The sequence below is a fragment of the Muntiacus reevesi genome, chromosome 8 (genome assembly GCF_963930625.1).
Source record: "Muntiacus reevesi chromosome 8, mMunRee1.1, whole genome shotgun sequence".
In the NCBI taxonomy this organism is placed as follows: Eukaryota; Metazoa; Chordata; class Mammalia; order Artiodactyla; family Cervidae; genus Muntiacus; species Muntiacus reevesi.
Window position 1 is genome coordinate 47,496,050 of NC_089256.1, and position 23,895 is coordinate 47,519,944.

General features: G+C 40.4%; 1 protein-coding gene across 12 annotated transcripts in view; it reads left to right on the forward strand.

Moving 5' to 3' along the window:
- The window catches only part of KALRN (kalirin RhoGEF kinase), a 678,650-nt gene that overhangs the window by 395,414 nt on the left and 259,341 nt on the right, over positions 1 to 23,895 (forward strand). For 10 of the 12 annotated variants that reach the window (XM_065943374.1, XM_065943379.1, XM_065943376.1 and 7 more), the window contains exons 17-21: positions 4,089 to 4,307; positions 7,330 to 7,479; positions 10,022 to 10,136; positions 13,795 to 13,910; positions 14,407 to 14,529. In XM_065943374.1, coding sequence (XP_065799446.1) covers positions 4,089 to 4,307; positions 7,330 to 7,479; positions 10,022 to 10,136; positions 13,795 to 13,910; positions 14,407 to 14,529 — 723 coding nt within the window. The remainder of the gene's footprint in view (positions 1 to 4,088; positions 4,308 to 7,329; positions 7,480 to 10,021; positions 10,137 to 13,794; positions 13,911 to 14,406; positions 14,530 to 23,895) is intronic. The other 2 variants (XM_065943377.1, XM_065943380.1) reach the window with 1 other exon arrangement.

Consider the following 23,895-nt stretch of genomic DNA (forward strand, 5'->3'; position numbering starts at 1 on the left):
TGGGAACTATGTTAAAAATAAGTTCAGTACCAATGGGAAAAGAGATAAAGAAAGAAAACCTCGAAGACCTGCATCACTTGTGGTTCAGTATAGAACTTAACCCACTTTTGAATGTGTAAGAAGTGCAAAGGTATTGTCTTCTACTAAAGAAACACAACAATGATAAAATCTTAACTGTCTGTGTCATTAAGTTTATCTTTAATACAGTGATCCAACTGATTGCTAGCCATTTTTAAACTAGTACTGATGGATTTCAGCCATTTAATTTTTGAAAAGCTTTCTTGTATGTGAAAATGTAGCATTAACATGAATGTCATACTTCTCTAAGATGTCTGATAACATTTTAGGAAATGTTGCATTTTACTGGCACACCCAAATATTAGGATGTTAGGATCTATTCATTGTAAAGGAAAACTCAAGATTGAGATTATAATAAAAAATTAGGCCCACAGTGGTCAAAGCCCCATTGAGAGGCAGCAATGAAGAAAATGAAAGTTGGGCAGTCACATTCAAGGCTTGACACGAACCTATGAGAGATGCTAGGCAAAGAAAGGACAGCTCTTAGCCATACCTCCTCCTTATTTATCTTGAATGTGGAAGTTTACCTGCCCTGTCAGGTAATTCAATTTTCAGTCCCTTCTAGATGTTGGGCTAGAAAAACCAAGTGTTGTGACACACTTGAGCATCTCAATGAGCTAGTAGAAAATAGTTGGTAAATCTGTTAGTAATGTTACTGAAATAACTAAATTCTATCTGACTTGCTTATGCAGTATATACAAATTTGTATTAGATGATGTTGCATCCTTACAGAATAAAGGCTTACTAAGCATCTGTGTCTCTAATTTCATGGATGCAACTTGATCAAATATTCCTAGGATATATGTTGAGATATAAACCCCTTTAGAGTTTGTGGACTCGAGAGGATGTAACAAAACAAATAGGATTTCTGGTAGATCTTGGGAATGGAAGGTAGGCAGGGTCTGCAGCTTGGCTAGAACAATGACAAGAACAGAGCCAGAATTTCAACATATGCTCCTTCTCCAGGTGGCATTATGCTTCTCTCTAAATATGTCAATTTAGAGAGAATTGAAGTCATAAGTACAGTGCCTAACACAGAATATACACAGGGGGAACAGATGCCAGGTAGGATGTAAGCAATTTGATAGGAGATTTAACTATAGCCTGGTTTTATTTAACCCATTTTGATAACGGTCCTTACAGTGATGGGGAACATAATTTGACTTCTTGGGCCCTAAGAAAGAAACCTGGCCTCTAGAAGGGAAAATAAAACAGCTCTATGTAAGACAATTATTGTTAGAACTAAGGCTCTTTTGAGAGTAAAAGTGGGAATTAATAATAACTATGTCAGAAAAATCAGCATGGCCTAGAACTCTCATGGGAAAACCAAGATGTTTGCTCTCGCTAGGTTAATTGGCCTCATCTGTCTGAAGGTTTTGGTCTCCTTAAAGAAGGTCAGAATGTTTACCTTAAGTATCCCTGGATACAGAAAAACTTCCCCAGAGCCATTCAGAATGCAGAGCAGTAGACAGCTCTCCAGAAATACAGCTTTACAGATTCATATTTTGTTAGTATCCAAATGTTGTGGCTGATGTGTCTTCAAGAACTGGGAACTTCATAGAGGCACCCTTGATTTATTTAAAAGCGCCCTGCTTTTTAAAAATCCATTTTTATTTGAATTCTTATGCATTCTGAGCATAAGCACTAAGACAGTAGTTAAAACTGGATAATAAATTCAATTGATTTGGTTTGGTTTTCTTCCATGTCCTCCTACTAAATATGAACATCCTTGATAATCCATGCCTCAAAGACATAGCACTCAATAAGATTAGATAATAGTAAAAATAAATGCAAAATAATGATTCAAGTTTAGTGAAGCAGAGATTATGTCATATGCGTAAGAGTTTATCATTTAGGAAATTAAAGGGAAGAAGAGGCTCCCAGGACTATTAGATATTAATGAGTTTCAGAATAAGGAAGAGGATTTGTTACATAGCATAAATTGTGAGAAAATTAAAGTTACTCCTCTACTCTGAGAAAAGGGTACAATAAAGGTTTACGATGACAATTATATGCTGGTTTTATATATTGAGGATAGACAAGATAATTATCAGAGTCACTTATTCCACTTGGTGAGCCCTTCCTCTGAATGAGAAACTGTAGATACCATTCTAATTGCTAGATATGAAGTGATGTGGTTTGATATGGTGGACATAAATTTGGGAATAGGTCAAACCTGAATCTGATTTCATCACTTCCTTGTATGTACATTTCTGGGCAAGTACCTTGATCAACCTGAGCCTTAGTTTCTTAATCTGTAAAGTGGGAATAAGAATATCCACCTGTAGTAGTGTCATAAGAACTAGAAAAATTCATAAATACAGTGCCTAACACAGAATATACACATGACTAAATGGCTTTTAAAGAGATTTTTTAAAACAGTCCTTGCGTTAAGAGTTTCATTAAGTAGGGAAAATCAGCCAAGTGTTAGATGGGTGATATAGGCATTCAGAAGAGGGTAGTTTTTAGTAAGTCTCAGGCTATCCAGAAAGGTCTTTTTTGAAGGAGGTCAGAACTGAGCTGAGTGTCCAAGGGAATAGATGAGAAGTCTGTGGAAGTGAACCGAAACCAAGAATGGATCTGAGGGTACTTCTACATTTAGGAGACAGGAAAAGAAAATGGTACCAATAAGTAAAACAGAGAAAGAAACCAAAGATTTGTAATGGATTATTTCTACTTGTTAGTTTATTTTTCCTAACTTCATGTAGCAATTAGGAAGATTGCTACATGATAAGAATGTGCTCATCAGGACTGAAGGCTGAATCAGTGGCAAAGCAAGGGAATAAAAGAGTCTAGGTTGCTATAGGAGGTCTTGCTAACATAGCTAATGCTGAGGACAGATTCAGCAGAGGGGAAAGGACAGCCAGAAGGTAGTTGATAGGCTGTGTAGACTGCAATTTGGGATGAAGGTAAAGGGGGAGGTAGAGGTGAAAAGAAGGGAGGTTGTATTCACACACAGGCAGTACTTGAATGGATTTACTCTGGGGAACTGTCCCTGCACTGCAGCCCAAGAAGAGCAGAAATCATTCAGGAGTAAGGTGCTGGATTTCTAGCTGCTCTTTTCCACTGTCAGCTAAGCTATCCTTTCCTGAAAGTGCAAAGGCCAAATTCATACTATGTCATTGGGTTGAAATGATCCCAGTAGCTGAAGTTGGGTTAATATTAGCTGGTTGAAGTCATATGTCTCATCCACATCAGTCTTTTATTTTAATAAATTGTATTTATTTGGCTGTCTCCCTGCCACCCAGTTCTCCAACTTATTCTCCCCACCTCCTTCAGTTAAAGTGAACTCAGAGGATGCAAACCACACTTACCCTGAATAAGAAAACAAACCTTCTGCAGTATAGATTATCCTAAAGGCAAATGTAAATAATGTAGTAATGCAGGATTATATGTTAAACTGAATTATCTTCTGTACTATTCTGTTCCCTTGGTAACTAAGAGATGGTTTAAGATTCTACTCTTGTGCTTTACTAACCTGTCAAATGTCTTCCTTCTACTAGAACCATTTTGAAAATGATCATTCATGTTTAAAATGATTGCATTGTTCATTGAGACTTGTATTACATGGGGATTTTTTTATGTGCTATATTTATTTGATCTGTAGAGTGGGACTACACCAATAGCCTCCTCTGAAAACTGATGATGAATAATTTTATGATTAGATTTGAAAAGGAGATTTAATTAATGTTTGAGTCAATCAGGAAGCAGATTTATACACAACTGTGTTTCTCTAGCACAGAAACTAAAATGTCTTTAAAACGAAGAGTCATGCAAATAAATGAGAATGGAGTAGGGACAGGAGTTAGGGACCTGAGCAGTTAGTTAATGAAAACGTTTGATATTCGTTTTTAAAGTATGCTTTTAAAACAGTGATGACAACATGTTTGAATCAGTCATTTAAAGCTCTTTAACTTTTCTGCATCTTTCCACTCACGCCTCACTCCACCCCTTCCCATACCACGCCTGGGTTGTTCCCACGGACCTCTCTCTCCTCCCCTTGTGCCCAGTCCCTCTTTCATGCCACTTCCTTGCAGAAGACACACCAGAGCGCCCTGCAGGTTCAGCAGAAGGCTGAGGCGCTGCTCCAGGCTGGCCACTATGATGCAGATGCCATCCGGGAATGTGCTGAGAAGGTGGCCCTCCACTGGCAGCAACTCATGCTCAAGATGGAAGACCGACTGAAGCTGGTCAATGCCTCAGTGGCCTTTTATAAAACTTCTGAGCAGGTGAGGGAGAGGGCTGTGTGGGCCTGAGACCAATGGAAGGCAGTTTTCTGCCACATGTGGCAAATATGTAGGATCTACCTTAGTAAGAAGCCAATCCTCTCAGCACTAGCCTATGAAATGCACAGGAGAGTACAAGAATGATTTGCAGAAATACCATGGTTTGCTTCTGTGTAATTATTTCCATTAAAGGAGTGGACCATGTGATTTGTTTCTTATAAATTTCTCAAACTCACTAGATGTAGGTGTTGAAGTAGAAATTGGATGGGCATATGCTGAATGCTAGGTTTTGGTGATATACCAGTTAGCTCTGGCCACAATAATGCTGTATAACAAATCACCCCCAAACCCAGTGGTGTAAAACAATAAACATCTATTTTTGCTTAGGTATCTAGTATTCAGCTGATCTTGGCTGAGCGTAGTAAAACTAGGCTCCAAGCTACAGGTTGGGTCTAGATCTGTTCCTGTATTTCTCTTCCTTCTTGACTAGCAGACATTTGAGCCACATTTATGGTGAAAGGCAGGGGTGCAAGAGCCTAAAATCTAGTGTGCAAGTGCATTTCAAGTTTGCCTGTGTCACATGCTGTAACATCCTTTCAGTCAAAACAAGTCACGTGGCCAAGCCAACATCAGTGAAGTATGCCTCCTGTGAGGATTGTGAAAAGAGAGTGATGAGTTATTGAACACAGTTTAATCTACCACAATAGGGAACTGTGCACTGCTTGAAAAACATACAGTTCTTTCATTCATGGGACTCCCAGTCTAGTACAGGAAACACAACTCTCTGTCATTAGAGAACTGTGAGCCTAACTAGTAGGATGGTGCAGCTGTGGAAGAAAAGGCAGGAGATACCTACTTCAGGGCCATAAAGTTGCAAACTCATTATTAATATATCTGTACAGTAATATGTACAAGGATTAAGAGGCTTTTTAAATGATTTGGGTGCTGTTATGGGACTCTTTTCATGAAATAGATGTTTAAGACAGGATAACTCCCTGGTAGAAATAGATCAGAGAAACGTTTAAAGGGACCATGGGAAAGTCTGTCTCAGAGCATGTGTAACCCGTCTGTCAGTGGGCCCTGCAGCCAGCATTCATCTTTACACCTTCTCTCAGTCCTCCTTTCAAGCATTTCAGAGAGATGGTGTCTTAGATGGCCTCAGAAGTGAGAGGAGAAGACTAACATAATAAAGAGCTTCTCCAGTTGATTCATAAATTAAACACAGCCCAGTCACACCTCAGCAAGCTTTTTTTAAAAATAGAAATTGATATGCTAATTCTAAGATTTACACAGATATGTGAAGAACCTAGAATAGCCAAAAACAATCTTGACAAAGAACAACATTGGAGGCTTTATACTACCTGACTTTAAGACTCTAAAGCTGTAGTGATCAAGACAAAATGGTATTGGTGTGAGAACAGACACAATGGAACAGAGTAGAGGTTCCAGAAGTAGACCCACATATATAGTCAATTGATTCTTGAAAAAGCAATTCAACAAGTAAAGTTTTTTAAACAAATGGTGCTGGACAACTGACTGTCCATATGAAAAAAATGAGGCTTAATCCCTTTGTAATATCATATATAGTTTTTTATCTGAGATGGCTCAGGATGCTGAAGGGGACAAAACACTAGATTAAGAGTCAGGAAATGTGACCCTGAACTGACCTTACCAAAGGTCACTTTATCTCTCTAGATTTTTGATTCTTTACCTATTAAACTAAATGACTTATACTGGGTAATCTTTCCATTTCTTCTAGCTCCCAAACTGATTGGTTTTAAAACTAATACTACCTTGGTACAGGTGTTAAGCACTCGTTTTCTTAAAGTTGTTGCATGTATATAATCTGTTTTCTCTCAAGATGTGAGCCTCCTGCCTGTTTTGAGGCCTTGCCTCGAGAGAGATGTGTGGTGCTAAAAAAAACTACCTGGAATTCAGGGATAGGCCTTCTCATGGCATGGGAAGCATGTTGGCAATGGGAGTGTTCTGCTTTAGACATCTTTCAGCTTATTTTTCAGTTCAGTTCATAACTCATAAAGCATCCTATCCAATGCCATGTCGTTTACCAAAAGCGATGACTTTCTCAGATAGAAGAGGTCAAGGATCGTTAGAGCCACTTTCCCCTGCCACCCTAGCCAGGCAAGTAACCATAGATTGTTGAAGGAAAGTATAGAAATCGTTTCTATTTTCTGCATCCTTCCTTAATCCCTGACACTAGGCTGCGCTGTGTCTCCTACTGATGCACCCAACCTCACTATCCTTCCAAGCCCCATTTGAAATGCTTGTGGTCTTTTGAATTTGTCTATAAGGTCAATTAGAGCATGGCCTCCCAGACTGTTTAGAACTGAAAAACCATCTTAACTATCTTTTAAGTTAACCCAAATTTGTTATTCCTCTGAAAGAAATGTACATTTTGCAATAGTAGGCCTGGAGATATCATTGCTTTATGGTAGCACCTTGAAACGTTTTTGTTGGAATATTTTTCCCAGGGAGGGGAGAGATAGCATTCACTTATGGTCCATAAATCACACAACATAGGCAACTTCCTCTTTTACCTCTACTTGAGGTTACTTCCTGTACGACAAGTACAGATGGCTGGGCAACTCAAATATCTTCCCCAAACCTCCTTTCCCTGTTCCACCTAATTCATAGGTTATCATAAGATTATAGCAAGTTAATATATAAAAACACTTTGAAACTCCCCAAATTACTAGTCTTTCCTCCTTTCTTGCTGTGTACACTGTCCCTAGGTGTTGTCATCAATCCCTGTAGCCTTCAACCATCAGCTGTCAGAAAATGATTCCAAAGTCCATACCTCAGTTGTAATCTGTCTTCCAAGCTCCAGACACTGGATTCTCACTGCCTCCCAGACTTTTTCTTAGACATCTCAGGGGTACTGCACACCTAAGGCCACAAATTGGATTTTGAATGAAAAATGTCACTTACAATAGGGGTCTCTAAGCTAATGGTCCTTATAAAATACTTCTTAAACAATTACTGAGTCTTTTCATCCATGATTCATTAGGTCTGTAGTGTCCTGGAGAGCTTAGAGCAAGAATACCGAAGAGATGAGGACTGGTGTGGTGGACGAGATAAATTGGGGCCAGCAACAGAGATCGACCACGTCATTCCACTCATCAGTAAACATTTGGAACAAAAGGAAGCCTTTCTTAAGGTCAGAACACATTGTCATCCAAGTTCTGGGACTTTGGCCTTGTTTTTCATCTACTGTCTCCCTTTCTCGCTGTTTCCTGCTCCTCCTCCTCCTTCTCCTCCCCTCTTCCTTCTTTCTGCCTCTGTCTCTCTCTGTCTCCTCCTCCTCCCCTTCCTCCTCCTTTCTGCCTCTGTCTCTCTCGGTCTCCTCCTCCTCCCCTTCCTCCTCCTTTCTGCCTCTCTCTCTGTCTCCTCCTCCTCCCCCCCCACCTCCTCCTTTCTTTCTCCTCTGCCTCTGTCTCTTTCTTTCCCTCTCTCTCTCACTGCTTCGCGTGGGCTTCCCACATCCCTGTATTTTCTAGTTTCTTATCTAAAGGGAGTCATTTGTAGAGAGGACATTTGAAAGGTTGAAAAGTTACACTTCAAACATTATTTCTCTCAACACTTTTTGTATAATTAGGTAATTAGAACACTCCATTTCTGCTGGTGCTGTGTACAAATATCCTGATATCCCATTGATGTTTACTAAGGAAAATACATACTTTCACTTAGTTATGTTTTATCTGTAAAAATATTTTAATTTAAAAAAAATTTTTTTAATTTAAATATATAAGCCTAGATAGAAAACTATTAAAATACATCTTTTATAATTGGAGGATACAAAATTTAGGGCAAGAGTTTTAAAAAAATATGTTTAGACATTTATTTATCAATCTAACAATTACCAATTACCAATAAATGTGACACTGTTTATTCTGTGTATGAAGAGAGAATTACCTAGCTTCCCAGGGGAGAAACACAGTCCAGCTCTCAACAGCTTTTAGCTGGTGTGGGAAGACCTCCTAAGCCTGTTTCCTTCTGCCTTTAATCTTCTCTCTGACAGAGTCTTCAGTGTGAAAACTTTTCCAAAGGCTCCATTTACTCTCAAATTCCTTGCTTTCATGTCTGCTTCCTTTCAGGTTTCTGAAAGCACATTGGAGAATTTTTATACTCTAACATGTTGCCACTCATTTTCTACAATTCTGTAATTAACTGCTTTTCTTTTATTAGGGGTTTTCTCTACTTGACCACCTCTTTAAGTTTTATTTTTATTCTTTTTTAAAGATGACCTCCTGCTGCTCTCCTCCCATCTATCTAGTATCTGTATCTGCATTTGATCAGAACCCTTAGTAATCAGCTCTTACTAATAAGATTAAATAGAAATTCTTCCATATAGGGCTTAAGATGATTTTAAAAGTCTTCCCTCTGATAAAACAAAATTTAAAGTGAAACAATTTAAGTACAGCATGTCAAAATTTTTAAATAGAGGTAAAAAGGTATTTTTTCATAAAATTAAATGATTTTTTTGAAGAAGGAAAAAAAAATGTTCTGATGTTTTCCATATGTGCCTAAAACCATAGTTGAGAAACTCTGTTGTTGTAGGAATTACAAGCCCAATGAACAGAAGATTAAGCTCTCTGCTTTTATACATTAGTTGATGTATTTTGGATTCTTTAGCTTTGGACTGCTATCCAGCTGTTAAATTCATGGGCCTCAGGGTGGTAGGACCATGAGCAATCTTACCAGAGCTCCCAAAAACTGTTATTGTGAAAGCAACATTTAAAATAATTTTTAACATGTAATTTGTAGAATCAGATGCGAAATATAAAAAGCTTAGTTTTTACCATATGATTTGTAGAATCAGATGCTAAGTATAAAAAAGTTTAGAAGTTAACAATTTTGTTTAGAGATAATTTAGTTCTGAAAGCTGTGGACTGAAAATTAATGGACTAATATGTATTACTGCTACCAACAGGAAGAATATTGCTTTGTAAAGAAATTTCAGAAAATCTCTGGTCTTGAGAGAAACTAGAAGCACTCTATCAGTAGACCTAGATTCTAGTCTTGACTTGCTCATGACTCCTGCTCTTGCTGGACCCCAGCCTCCATTCGGTACAGCAACATAGGACAAACCTGTCCTCTCTGCTACCCACTGCTCTTATGAGCCTTAAGGGGGTGGTACAATGGCTCTTACTCTTTTACATGATATATTGTGCCCAGCAATAGGATGTTTATTAATCTTATTGAGGTGGAGATGGGTTTTATGGACAAACATGTTTCTAAAATGTGGGTAATTTCCATTTATATTTGGAACGTGTGGTTAATAGGTTTGATTACTGAATTTGCTTTCTCGAGTCTAAATTAAGCTAATGTTAAAGTGGCTTACACCAAGGTCATATACGAAGGACTCTTATATGTGGCAGAGGGAAATCAGCCTGAAAGTGATGGTGGTCATGCTGAATCAATACATGTAGTAGTCAAGGAGTAACTGATTTCTTTTTTCGCTTGTGATGGAAAGGGGAGAGGAACAGGGAGCTTTTCTTTGTTAAGCTTTTCACTTAAAGGGATAAGTGAGCCTCTTCCATTAGAACTGGAACATCCATGTTGCTCCAGTTGGCCTCCAGGACTCTGTTCACCCAGAGCCCCAGAAGCCTCATTGCCAGCATCCCTTCTCTGGTGTCTTAGATCATATGTACCTCTGGACTGGGACTTACGTGTGGGACTTCACACTTTGTCTCTCTCAGGCCTGCACACTGGCACGGCGGAATGCTGAGGTCTTTCTCAAGTACATCCACAGGAACAATGTCAGCATGCCCAGTGCTGCCAGCCACACCCGAGGACCCGAACAGCAAGTGAAAGGTCAGTGTGAGCCCTGCCAACCTGAAGCCATTCCAGCCACATGGACCAGAGCTTGGTACCTGGTCTTCATGTGACCTCAGATTTCCTGATTCTTCTCCTTAGATAAGAAAAAGTGTGATGTGGGATGGTATGGATAGTGGCAATTCATCATGCATCAAAATTTGAAATAGGAAAATAACTATAAAATTTCCCCAAATATGTTTTGTTTTATCTTAAAGTTTCAGTTCAGTTCAGTTCAGTCATGTCCGACTCTGTGCGACCCCATGGATTGCAGCACGTCAGGCCTCCCTGTCCATCGCCAACTCCCAGCATTTACCCAAACTCATGTCCATTGAGTCAGTCATGCCATCTAACCATCTCATCCTCTGTCGTCACCTTCTCCTCCTGCCTTCAATCTTTCCCGGCATCAGGGTCTTTTCAAATGAGTCAGCTCTTCACATCAGGTGGCCAAAGTATTGGAGTTTCAGCTTCAACATCAGTCCTTCCAATGAACACTCAGAACTGATCTCCTTTAGGATGGACTGGTTGGATCTCCTATCAGTCCAAGGGACTCTCAAGTGTCTTCTCCAACACCACAGTTCAAAAGCATCAATTCTTCTGGTAGGCTACATTCCATGGGGTCCCAAAGAGTCAGACATGACTGAGCGACTTCACTTTCATTATTGGTGGAATCACTTACTCTCGACCTTACAGAAATTAGCCTTTGAGTGGGTAAAGAATTTAACAAATGTCATCTTGACACAGCAGAGCAATACAACTCCGGAGACCAGGGCTAGGGAAGGAAGTGATACAGGCTTGGCAAGCTGCTAAGGGGACAGTGGGAAGCTTGGACCTCTTTTAGGAAGGGCCTCTCTCCTGCTTAAGGAGCTCAGGAGGTGGCAAGATCAGAGGACACCAGGAAGAATTAAAACTTAGGAATCAAAGTTCCCTACAGAGAAGAGAGAAGAAGGTTTCCTTTTCCAGATGTGCTATCCTGTTTGCAGCTGAGGGGCCCTGTGGGTGGCTGGCATTATGTCACCTTTCCCTTCCTGCAGATTTTTTCAGATTTTTCACAGACATCTGTGTTCTGATGTCTAAATGTGACTTGAGTGAGGCCAGCTACCTGCTGAGAGCAAGCATGCCCCACCTCTGCCCCAGTGTGCCAAGAGTGGCCGCCTCCCAGGGAGAGCAGGATGTATCACATCTTGGTTGGGGCCAGGGCAGGGTATGCCCTCAGGAAAGCTTACAAGAGGGGCAAAAATGAAACCTGAAGCTCATTAGGACATCCACCTAAGCTGGGCTAATTCTCTCAGCCACCACGGAGGGACCTCAGTGAACAAAGCTCTGACTTGGAGACAAAAAGACTAAAGGTAACACAGGTTCTCACTGTCTTTGCCCAGTTGTAGCTTCCACCTTAGCAGAGACCTATAACCTCTTCTGTATCCATTTCCTTTTCTACTGCTGCATGGGCACAAAGTCAGTGCCACTAGTTTTTCTTATAAGAGCAATTATTACTATATAACAACCCCTGAAATTCAGTGGCCCACAACTGTAAGCATTTAGTGTTCATTGACTGCATTGCCTGGGGACCAGTTGCCTTGGCTGGGCTCAACACTGCCCTTCTGCTTGAGACTGCAGGTCTGGCTGGCTTGGCCCCTTCACCACAGGATGGTTACTTGTCTGCTCCATGTGGATTAATTCTGGGACCTTGTTTAAGGGGCAGGGGTCACCAAGGAGAACTTCTTAGGGAGGTAATGGCAGAGATCAAAGGGGCAAGGTTGAGTGCACAAGCACACTCCAAGCCCCTGCGTGTGTCCTATCAACGACCCACTTGCCAAAACAAGTCACATGACCAAGTGTGAGGTCAGGGGTGAGGAAGTACACTTGGTCTCTTTGGGGGAGGAACTAAAGAGCTACATAATAAGAGCATAGATACAGGGAGAGATCAATAATAGAGACCCATATAAGTTCTCAGCCTAAGGGAGAAGAGACAGATTCTATCCTTTGAGAGTTAAACTTCCATAGTGCATTAAAAGTTCACAAAAAATCAATGAACACTACAATTTGGACTGTGCCCTCTGTGTAGAGCACACTGTACCAAGTCCAAGCTTGCTCTGCTTGCCCCATGAGCCAGTAGACCTAGAAGATGGCAGATTAATGTCTCAAAATAACAGTCTTATTGGGGTATCAATACTGGGTTCTTTTATAGATCAGAGATGAGGGGAGGTGAAGAAACAAAGTATAAGGGCCATTAATCTTGCAAATATCTCCTATAATGGCAAGCCTCAGCCAGGGAATGTGTTGATTTCTTCCTTCCTGCCATCCACAAGTGGACAGGATTCTGAGCAAAGGTACTTTAGTTTAACAGTCAGGCAGAGGGGCAGGACTCTCTGAGGCAGACCATTAGGTCATAATCCATTATGGATTATAATAAGAAAACCAACGAAAAGCAAGTCAAAGAAACAGTTCCAACCATGCAGTCAGAATTGGCTTTTCCCTGCAACATAAATTGTGCTTTACAGTCCCAATAACATGGGTGCCCGAGGTAGCTAAGAACAAAGGCTCTGAAGTCATAAAGTTCTACCCTTTTCCATAAGAATGACCTTGGGCCAGTTACCTACCCTCTCTAAACCTCAGTTTCTTCCATCTGTAAAGTGGAGATGATAATGGTCCATGCATAATGAGGTACTATGAAAATACGTGTCTGCCACATAGTGGGAACTGAGTAAGTGTAAACTTTTCATAGCATCGTTCTTGTATATCTTATTAGTATCTAATATAGTTAGTGGGAAGTCGGAGGCAAACAGTACAAAATATATTTGATTTCTTCAAGCTTAGAACATACTATTAAACACTTTGGAAATCTATCCATGTAGCCAGAGGCTTCTGGACCAGGGGAAGTGGGGTGGGGGGGGGGGGGCACTGACCTGGACAGATGCCTCCACAGCCTCTGCTGTGCTCTGTGGCCTCATGCACATCCTCACACCTGCCATCATTAGAGATGATTGAGGATACCTTTAGCTTTTCTTGTGATTGGTCCCAACCAGCATGGGAGTTTGGGCTTAGAGACATGATTCCATGATGACATGATTTCAACACAGCTTCCCTATGCCCATGATTTAGAGGTTTTTAAACTGAGGCTATGCTGTTGAAGTACTAAGAGCACAGTCCCTTGTATAGGCAGAGTATGTGGCAAGTGACATGGTTGTCCATGCAGTTACCCCAGTCCTTGTGCCTGTTCACCTCTGGCCCTCCGCTGGAACCTCCAAGAGTGGCTGGGATTCCTGCCAAGTCCGTTCACTCTCTACAGGCTCTAAAGATTTGGTTGAATTAGTTATTATTTTCAGCACCAATACTTTCCAAGGTCTCCTATGATCAAGGACTAGCTTTGGTGTGAAGAAAACCAGGGTCACTTTTAAGTCACCATGGGGACATCCTCTCCCCTGCTTTATCGATGCAACTTCATCAGTAGGCCCTCCCCCAGTCTCCCCGATCTTGCTCTCCTCTGGGAAATTCTCTCTGAACCAAACTTTGACCCCTTGCTTCTGGTGTTGAATTAGTCCTATGGGGAGAGTCGGCGAAGGGCACAGTTATCTGGCATCTGGGATGTGGGGCCCGAGTGGCTGGTCAGATTTGATCAGGGCCTTCCTGAGACCAGCACCTGCTCTCTGCCCTGCAGCCATCCTGAGTGAGCTCTTACAGAGGGAGAACCGTGTCCTGCACTTCTGGACATTGAAGAAGCGGCGGTTAGACCAGTGTCAGCAATACGTGGTGTTTGAGCGAAGCGCCAAGCAGGTATGTTCAGCGCTTTCCCTGGAGTTGTCTCAGACAAGGACCGTACAGAGGCCCAGATGACCAAGACTTGGGACAGTTCCAAAGAGTGTCATCACACCAGACAGAATAGAGATGGGAGATGGGGGTAAAAAGAAGAATCCTTGCACTAACCAGCAATTCAACTTTTACCAAGCACTTTACTCAGAGTTTGGTGACAGGAGTTGGGAGGAGATGCTGGGGGCAGATTGCCCTAACTCATGGATAATAGTGGACCTGGTCTAGAAGAGTCCCCAGTTTAATGGACAACACACTGTCTTTGCTGGTGGGTTTTTCCAAGTCTAACAGAGAAGGGCACTTTCATAAATCAACTTCCAAGCTACATACCGATTAAGTCATGCCAGGGTTTCCTGGGTCCATCATATTGTTCCAAACCACAAACATTCACATCAGAGCATGGCATATTTTTCTACTAACAACTGGCTTTTGGTAGAACTTAGTGGGTTGTTTCTTCCCACAGGCACTAGACTGGATCCAAGAAACAGGGGAATATTACCTCTCAACACATACCTCCACCGGGGAGACCACAGAGGAGACTCAGGAACTGCTGAAAGAATATGGGGAGTTCAGGGTGCCTGCCAAGGTAGGAAGCATCCTGGAGCCCTCCCCCTCCACCTAGCACACCCCATTCTGGCCATTTTCACACTATGAGCAGGAGAACAGCCTCTGTACAGAAATGCTTGACTACAGAGCCAAGGTGCGACACATAGGTAGAACCATCTCTTTTGAAATCTGAACATTCAAAGAGATGCAGCTGCTGGGTAGAGCTCTGTACACAGAGTCTCAACTCCTATATGCTGTGCTTCTGAATGGACCTAATCTTTGTGCGCCAGGTTCTGGAATCTGCTGTGTTCTTTTAGACCAAATACAGCAAAGGAATGTGTTCATGTGAAATGTACATTGTGTGTATGAATATCAGCCACATACTCTTGCAATCTGAATGGCTTGGGAAGTCCACCTTTTGAGAAGGGCCAGTGGCTATGGGTGGCTTCACAAAGCAGGTTCTAGAACTAACTACTTCCATCTGGCCTTGCCCAGGAAATGAGCTGTGCTGGGGTCCCTGGGGAGCAAAACACACTCTAGTGTACATACCTACATCCTCACACACCGATTCACACTGAGGTGGAGAATGCTATAATAGAAGGAAATCTTGTTTTCATGTTTTCCTAGCCAGGATTTGATCTGAGAACCTTGAGTTTAAATGAAATCTATCTCAGTTCCCTCTTTGTAGCTTCCTGTCCCTCACCCTGGGCTCCCTGCCATGGAGGACCACCTTTGGCATCACTTCTAGACATGAAAGATGCTCTTCCAGGATGAGAGCTGCTTTTGTGGGAGTTAAGAGAGGAACATATTAATGCCTATCTTACCCAGAGATCCCTCTGACACTGTGACAAATTTCCCTCTAATTTGTTCTAACAAAATTAGACTCTTAGCCTCATTCCTGAGATATTTCAGAAATGGTTTTACACTTTGTGAATCCTACACCCTGAACTCTTGATAGTGGGGAGTTTTCCTCTGCACACTTGTGAGCTTTTGGGTCTTGTCACTCAATATGAAAAGCTGTCAATCAGATAAGAGATTCATTTCAAGACCAGCTAGAACAAAGAGCACTAAGGAGGTGGCAGATGCACAGAACCCTTTTCAAATCCAAATGAAAATGGTTTTGAATTACCCACTTTGCATCCATCTGCCCCTTTCCAGATAGTGTCAACCATGAATCATTAGTAGTCTAAATAGTATCAGATCCATGGTTATCCTACTCACATAGGGTGTATCACAGCAGATACCCAGAACTTCCTAGGATCAGAATCTGCCCATCACCAAAGTAGAAATGTGGAGAATCATTTAGTCAATTTATTTTATTCTTCCTTTACAGTCTTCCTATTTTTCTCCTTTGTATTCACATTGTTGTCACCCTAATTGGGTTCTTTGCTTTCAGCCTTTCCCTCCTTCCATTCCATCCTGCCCTTCATTGGTGTTCCTCTCTAAAACACTACTTTGGTCATACTACCAACCAGCTTGAGAGCTTTTATGACTCTCCAGTGCCTTCAGGCTAACGCTCAACAACGTCTACATCTGTGCCACCTTACCACCCCAACTGTATCTTCAGTTACCCATTTATGCAAATTTTACACTCCAGCCGAATGGATATATTTTCTTACCCTCCAAGAAATACATCATTTATTTTCTTGCCTCTGTATCTTTTCTATACTATTTCTCTCCTTAGACTAGCCTCCCTTTCCCCCTAGTTTGTACTTTTTAAAAAGATCCCACCTTTCCACTTCAGTGCCTCCTCCTCTGTGATCCTGCTTACCTGCCAGGATACAATCTGACCCATCCTTGGACTGCAGCCATTGTCTGTATGGCCCTTAAGGCACCTGTCATGGACCATCCTGTTCCCCCAGTAATGTGTATGCAGTGTTGTCTCCTGTATGAGCCTGCAAGATTCCAAAGGGCAAGAACAATGCTTTATTCACTTACCTAACTATATCTTATACATTGAAGAGAGGCTACAAATATTTGAGAACATAAGAGAAAAAGAGGTCTGGGTAGATTTCAACAACCCTTCCTCCTCAAATTTCTACTTAATATGCTTTTTTTACTCTGGCTCTCTCTCTGTTCTTACTCTTAACTATTTCTGTTAATGGGATTTCATCCTCCCATCTATCATTTCCAACTGTCAGGACTATTCGTTATGAGAATATCTACAAGTTAACAAATCTACCTGGGGACTTTCTGATGAAAGGCAATAGCTTCCTGCCCTACCCTAATCCTACTTACCAGAAGCAAACCTCTTTTTAACCAGCCATCTTTGGTTTTAATCTTTATAATCAATAAAGTGAATTTGAAATAGAAACCAAATTGACCTTAAACCACAAGACAGAAAGTATGATGGATCACAGGATTGAATTGAGCAATAGAATATACTGAGTCTATCGAATTAGATACTCTATTCCAAAGAAACAGATCAAGTAGTAGAAACAATATAAAAAGGTGCTTTCTATATAGCAATACAAAAATGTGAGAATAAAAATAAGATAAAGAGAATTTGTGTGAGGATAAGAGGAAAACAAAATTTTCTTGTTGTGCTATATTTTAGTCAATCCAGTTAGAAGATCCAAGTGATATATTCCTGTTGTGGATTTCAAAATTTATACAGGGTCAAGGTATATGGTGATAATTAAAGCTTAATCATCTTAACATCTGAAAGAACTCAGTTTTTCTAATAGCAAAACTCTTTAGATTCTTCTATTTTTCATTTTTTACAATTTAGTGGTTTTTTCATATATTAACAGGGCTCTGCAATGATTACCACCATCTAGTTCGAGAATATTTCATCACTCCCAGAATAAACCTCATACCCATCAATAGTTACTCCTGTCTTTTCCTCCCCTAAGCCCCTGACAACCTCTAATCTGCTTTCTATCTCTATGAATCTGCCTGTTCCAGACACTTTGTGATGCAACTTGGAATCATGAAATCATATAATATGTGGTCTTTGGTATCTGGCTTCTTTTACTTAACATATTTTCAAGATTCATCCACATTGCAGCAGTCTTCATTGGAACTCCATTCATTTTTGTGACTGGATAATACTCCATTGTATGGATATATACCACATTTGTTTATCCATTCATCAGTTGATAGACATTTGAATTGTTTCCAGTTTTTGACTACTGTGAATTATGTTGCTGTGAACATTATGTACAGGTGTTGGTGTGAACATATGTTTTCAATTCTCTTAGGTATATACCTGAAAGTAGAATGACTGGGTCACATGATGACTCTATAGTTAACTTTTTGAAGGAATGCCAAACTGTTTCCAAAAGCGTGAACACCATTTTCCATTCCCACCAGCAGTGTATATGAGTTCTGACTTCTCCATATCCTCCCCAACCCTGGTTATCATCTGTCTTCTTTATATAGCCATGCTAGAGGGTATGAAGTGGTATTTCATTGTGGTTTTTATTTACATTTCTCAATGAGTAATGATGTTGAGAAAGTACTTTTTTATGTTAATTTATTTTTTGTTGAAGGATAAAATTGCTTTACAGAATTTTTCTGTTTTCTGTCAAACCTCAACATGAATCAAGCCATAGGTGTACATATATCCCCTCCTTTCTGAAACTCCCTCCCACCTCCCTCCCCAACCCACCCCTCTAGGTTAATACAGAGCCCCTGTTTGAGTTTCCTGAGACATACAGCAAATTCCCATTGGATATCTATTTTTCACATGGTAATGTAAGTTTCCATGTTACTCTTTCCATATATCTCACCCTCTCCTCCCCTCTCCACATGTCCTAAGTCTATTCTCTATGTCTGTTTCTCCATTGTTGCCCTGTAAATAAATTCTTCAGTACCATTTTTCTAGATTCACTATTTATGTGTTACAATATGGTATTTATCTTTCTCTTACTGACTCACTTCACTGTGTATAATAGGTTCTAGGTTCATCCACCTCATCAGAACTGACTCAAATGTGTTCCTTTTTATGGCTGAGTAATAGTCCAGTGTGTGTGTGTGTGTGTGTGTGTGTGTGTGTGTATACCACAATTTCTTTATCCATTCATCTGTCAATGGACATCTAGTTTGCCTCCATGTTCTAGCTATTATAAATAGTGCCTCAATGAACAGTGGGATACATGTGTCTCTTTCAATTTTGGTTTCCTCAGGGTATATGCCTAGGAGTGGAATTATTGCTGGGTCATGTGGTGGTTTTATTCCTAGTTTTTTAAGGAATCTCCATACCGTCTTCCATGCTGTCTTCCATAGTGGCTGTGTCAATTTACATTCCCAACAACAGTGCAAGAGCTTTCCCTTTTCTCCACACCCTCTCTAGCATTTATTGTTTGTAGACTTTTTGATGAGGGCCATTCTGACTGGTGTGAGGTGATATCTCATTGTAGTTTTGATTTGCATTTCTCTAACAATGAGCGATGTTGAGCATCTTTTCATGTGTTTGTTAGCCATCTGTATGTCTTCTTTGGAGAAATGTCTGTTTAGGTCTTTTTCCCACTTTTTGGTTGAGTTGTTTGTTTTTCTGGTATTGAGTTGTTTGAGTTGCTTATATACTTTGGAAATTAATCTTTTGTCAGTTGTTTCATTTGCTATTATTTTCTCCCATTCTGAGGGTTGTCTTTTCACCTTGCTTCTAGTTTCCTTTGCTGTGCAAAAGTTTTTAAGTTTAATCAGGTTCCACTTATTTACTTTAGTTTCTACTTTCATTACTCTAGGAGGTGAATAATAGAGGATCTTGCTTTAATTTATGTCATCAAGTGTTCTGCCTGTTTTCCTCTAAGAGTTTTATAGTTTCTGGTCTTATATTTAGGTCTTTAATCCATTTTGAGTTTATCTTTGTGTATGGTGTTTAGGAAGTGTTCTAATTTCATTCTTTTACATGTAGCTGTCCAGTTTTCCCAGCACCGTTTATGGAAGAAGCTGTCTTTGCCCCATGGTATATTCTTGCCTCTTTTGTCAAAAGTAAGGTACCCATAGGTGCATGGGCTTATCTCTGGGCTTTCTATCTTGTTCCATTGGTCTATATGTCTATTTTTGTGCCAGTACCATACTGTCTTGATGACTGTAGCTTTGTCTAACGTGAAGTCAGGAAGGTTGATTCCTCCACTCCATTCTTCTTTCTCAAGACTGCTTTGGCTATTTGGGCTCTTTTGTGTTTCCATATGAATTGTGAAATTTTTTGTTCTAGTTCTGTGAAAAATGCCATTGGTAATTTGATAGAGATCACATTGAATCTGCAATTGCATTTGGTAGTATAGTCATTTTCACAATATTGATTCTTCCTATCCAGGAACATGGAATATCCCTCCATCAGTTTATGTCATCTTTGATTTCTTTCATTAGTGTCTTATAATTTTATGTACAGTTTTTTCGTCTCCTTAGGTAAGTTTATTCCTAGATATTTAATTCTTTTTGTTGCAATGGTGAATGGGATTGATTCCTTAATTGCTGAGAAAGTAGTTTTTTAAACTGATAATTTCATCTCTGAAAGTGAAAGAAGCTATGAGATAAACTTGGCTAAATTCTTCTTAACAGAGAGAATTAAGTGATAATGAAAGTAACTGGAGCTTAAGTTGAACTAAATTATGTCTTGGAATTCAAATAGCCAGAAAAGAGGACACTGAACTTGTCAGGCAGTTTCTATGAGAAAAGTAGAATCTAAGCAGTTCAAATAAAAGATGAGCATATTTCTGTTTTTTGAAACTCTAAAGAGGAATGGGCCTTCCCTGGTGGCTCAGATGGCAAAGCGTCTGCCTACAACCTGGGGAACCCGGGTTCGATCACTGAATTGGGAAGATCCCCTGGAGAAGGAGATGGCAACCCACTCCAATACTGTTGCCTGGAAAATCCCATGGAGGAGCCTGGTAGGCTATAATCCATGGGGTCACAAAGAGTTGGACACAACTGAGCAACTTCACTTTTCTTTCTTAAGAGGATTGACTATAACTCACATGTGACAGACATTTTTGAAAGGTTTAGTTTTTCATGTTTAATGACAATTTCTCTCTCCCATGAAATGAATATGAAGATATACCTCAAGAAACTGTTTGCCTCACTCTCCGACATAAATCTCAGCAGGGTCCTTTATGACCCACATCCCAGAATATTGGAAATAAAAGCAAAACTAAACAAATGGGACCTAATGAAACTTAAAAGCTTCTGCACTACAAAGGAAACTATAAGTAAGGTGAAAAGACAGCCCTCAGATTGGGAGAAAATAATAGCAAATGAAGAAACAGACAAAGGATTAATCTCAAAAATATACAAGCAACTCCTACAGCTCAATTCCAGAAAAATAAATGACCCAATCAAAAAATGGGCCAAAGAACTAAACAGACATTTCTCCAAAGAAGACATACAGATGGATAACAAACACATGAAAAGATGCTCAACATCACTCATTATTAGAGAAATGCAAATCAAAACCACAATGAGGTACCATTACACGCCAGTCAGGATGGCTGCTATCCAAAAGTCTACAAGCAATAAATGCTGGAGAGGGTGTGGAGAAAAGGGAACCCTCTTACACTGTTGGTGGGAATGCAAACTAGTACAGCCACTATGGAAAACAGTGTGGAGATTTCTTAAAAAACTGGAAATAGAACTGCCATATGACCCAGCAATACCACTTCTGGGCATACACACCGAGGAAACCAGATCTGAAAGAGACACGTGCACCCCAATGTTCATCACAGCACTGTTTATAATAGCCAGGACATGGAAGTAGCCTAGATGCCCATCAGCAGATGAATGGATAAGGAAGCTGTGGTACATATACACCATGGAATATTACTCAGCCTTTAAAAAGAATGCATTTGAATCAGTTCTAATGAGATGGACGAAACTGGAGCCCATTATACAGAGTGAAGTAAGCCAGGAAGATAAAGACCATTACAGCATACTAACACATATATATGGAATTTAGAAAGATGGTAACGATAACCCTATATGCAAAACAGAAAAAGAGACACAGAAGTACAGAACAGACTTTTGAACTCTGTGGGAGAAGATGAGGGTGGGATGTTTCAAAAGAACAGCATGTATATTATCTATGGTGAAACAGATCACTAGCCCAGGTGAGATGCATGAGACGAGTGCTCGGGCCTGGTGCACCGGGAGGACCCAGAGGAGTCGGGTGGAGAGGGAGGTGAGAGGGGGGATTGGGATGGGGAATACGTGTAACTCTATGGCTGATTCGTGTCAATGTATGACAAAACCCACTGAAATGTTGTGAATTAATTGGCCTCCAACTAATAAAATAAAATTAAAAAAAAAAAAAAAGAAACTGTTTGCCTATACAAGGAACTCAATAATTCCATACCTACAAAGAATGTAGCAATAAGTACAAGGCAGATTAGCAATGAAAGGCCAAGTGGAAGTTTATAATGACCTGATAAGAATATATCAAGAAGGTTAAATTTTAAAGACTTGTCAAATGTGCTAAAGACACCAAAGGCGTTTTTTACAAACTATATTCAGAGTAAGGCACTCTGACTAGGGAAGATGGTATAATATTAACTGATCAAAGGAAGGAAGAGAAAGAAAGAAAAAAGAAAAATAGAACCACTGAACTCATTATTTTTAACTTCTGTCTTTTCCAGCAGATAACAATTAGACTTCACAATGAAAGAGCAAAACATATAATAAGGGGCATAAGAAGCCCAAGATAAGTGAGATGTCAGTCCAAGATTTCCTATCCCAAGTGAATTATATTCCCCAGAGTCTCCCTTTGTCCACAGGATCATGTCTTTACTTCTGAACCTGACATGCAAGCACGTCTACAATCTGACCCCCACTTTGTCAGTCTATATAAGTTACTCTTCTTAGTGGTAAGATTTGAGTTTCAAACTGGCTTAAGTTACAAAGAGGAAAAGATTATTTATTGTATGGCAGGATATGGAAATAAAGACAGAAGCTATGTAGCTGGACTTCCCAGGAGCCCAGGAAAAGCTCAGTGACTCAACCCGATGGGAAAAATAAGACATATAGCATAGTCTCACCTCTGGAGATGAAAATTGGGATGTCACCCGAGACCAAGGAGAGTTTCAGCAGCCGTGTTACCTGGTCAGCTCAGTACAGGCTAACATCACCACCACTGTGATTCAGCTTCCCTTCTCTCCTCCTCTCTGCTCTCTGCTTTCACTTCTGCTCTGCAACAAGCTAACCAGAACCCTGTCTCTATGGTCCACATTCCCAGAAAATCCACCCAGCATGTTGCCCCTGTCCCTGTTCAATAAGAGCTCCTAGACCAGGACACCTTGGAAGTCACTGGCTGCCTATTGATGGACTGCCCTTATGGGACAGGTTTTACCTCTGATCTCATCAGCTGTGGCCAGACATGTGGCAGGTCACATGGTGCCACCATAGTCACCCACTAGAAATCATTTCAGACTGCTCTCAGGAGGGGCCATGGGCATGGTTGGGTCCGTTTCATGAATCAAATTTGTTCATCAGTTTTCATTACAATCCCAAAGAACATAATGCCAAAGAATGTTCAAACTACCGCACAGTTGCACTCATTTTACATGCTAGGAAGATCATGCTCAAAATCATCCAAGCTTGGCTTCAACAGTACATAAACCAAGAACTTCCAGATGTACAAACTGGATTTAGAAAAGGCAGAGGAACCAGAGATCAAATTGCCAACATCTGTTGGATCATAGAAAAAGCAAGAGAATTCCAGAAAAACATCTGCTTCTACTTCATTGACTATGCCAAAACCTTTGACTGAATAGATCACAGTAAACTGTGGAAAATTCCTAAAGAGATGGGAATACCAGACCACCTTACGTGCCTCCTGAGAAACCTGTATGCAGGTTAAGAAGCAGCAGTTAGAATCTGACATGTAACAACAAACTGGTTCCAAATTGGGAAAGGAGTACGTCAAGGCTGTACATTGTCACCCTGCTTATTTAACTTGTATGCAGAGTACATCATGCAAAATGCTGGTCTGGATGAATCACAAACTGGAATCAAGATTGCCAGGAGAAATATCAATAACCTCAGATAAGCAGATGACACCACCCCCTTATGGCAGAAAGTGAAGAGGAACTAAAGAGCCTCTTGATGAAGGTGAAAGAGACAATGAAAAAGCTTGCTTAAAATGAGACATTCAAAAAACAAAGATCATGGCATCTGGTCCCATCACTTAATAGCAAATAGATGGGGAAACAAATGGAAACAGTGAAAGACTATTTTCTTGGGCTCCAAAATCACTGTAGATGGTGACTGCAGCTGTGAAATTAAAAGACACTTGCTCTTTGGGAGAAAAGCTATGACAAACCAAGACAACATATTAAAAAGCAGAGGCATTACTTTACCAACAAAGGTCCGTGTAATCAAAGCTATGGTTTTTCCAGTAGTCATGTATGCGTGTGTGAGTTGGACCATAAAGAAGGGTGAGCACTGAAGAATTGATGTTTTTGAACTG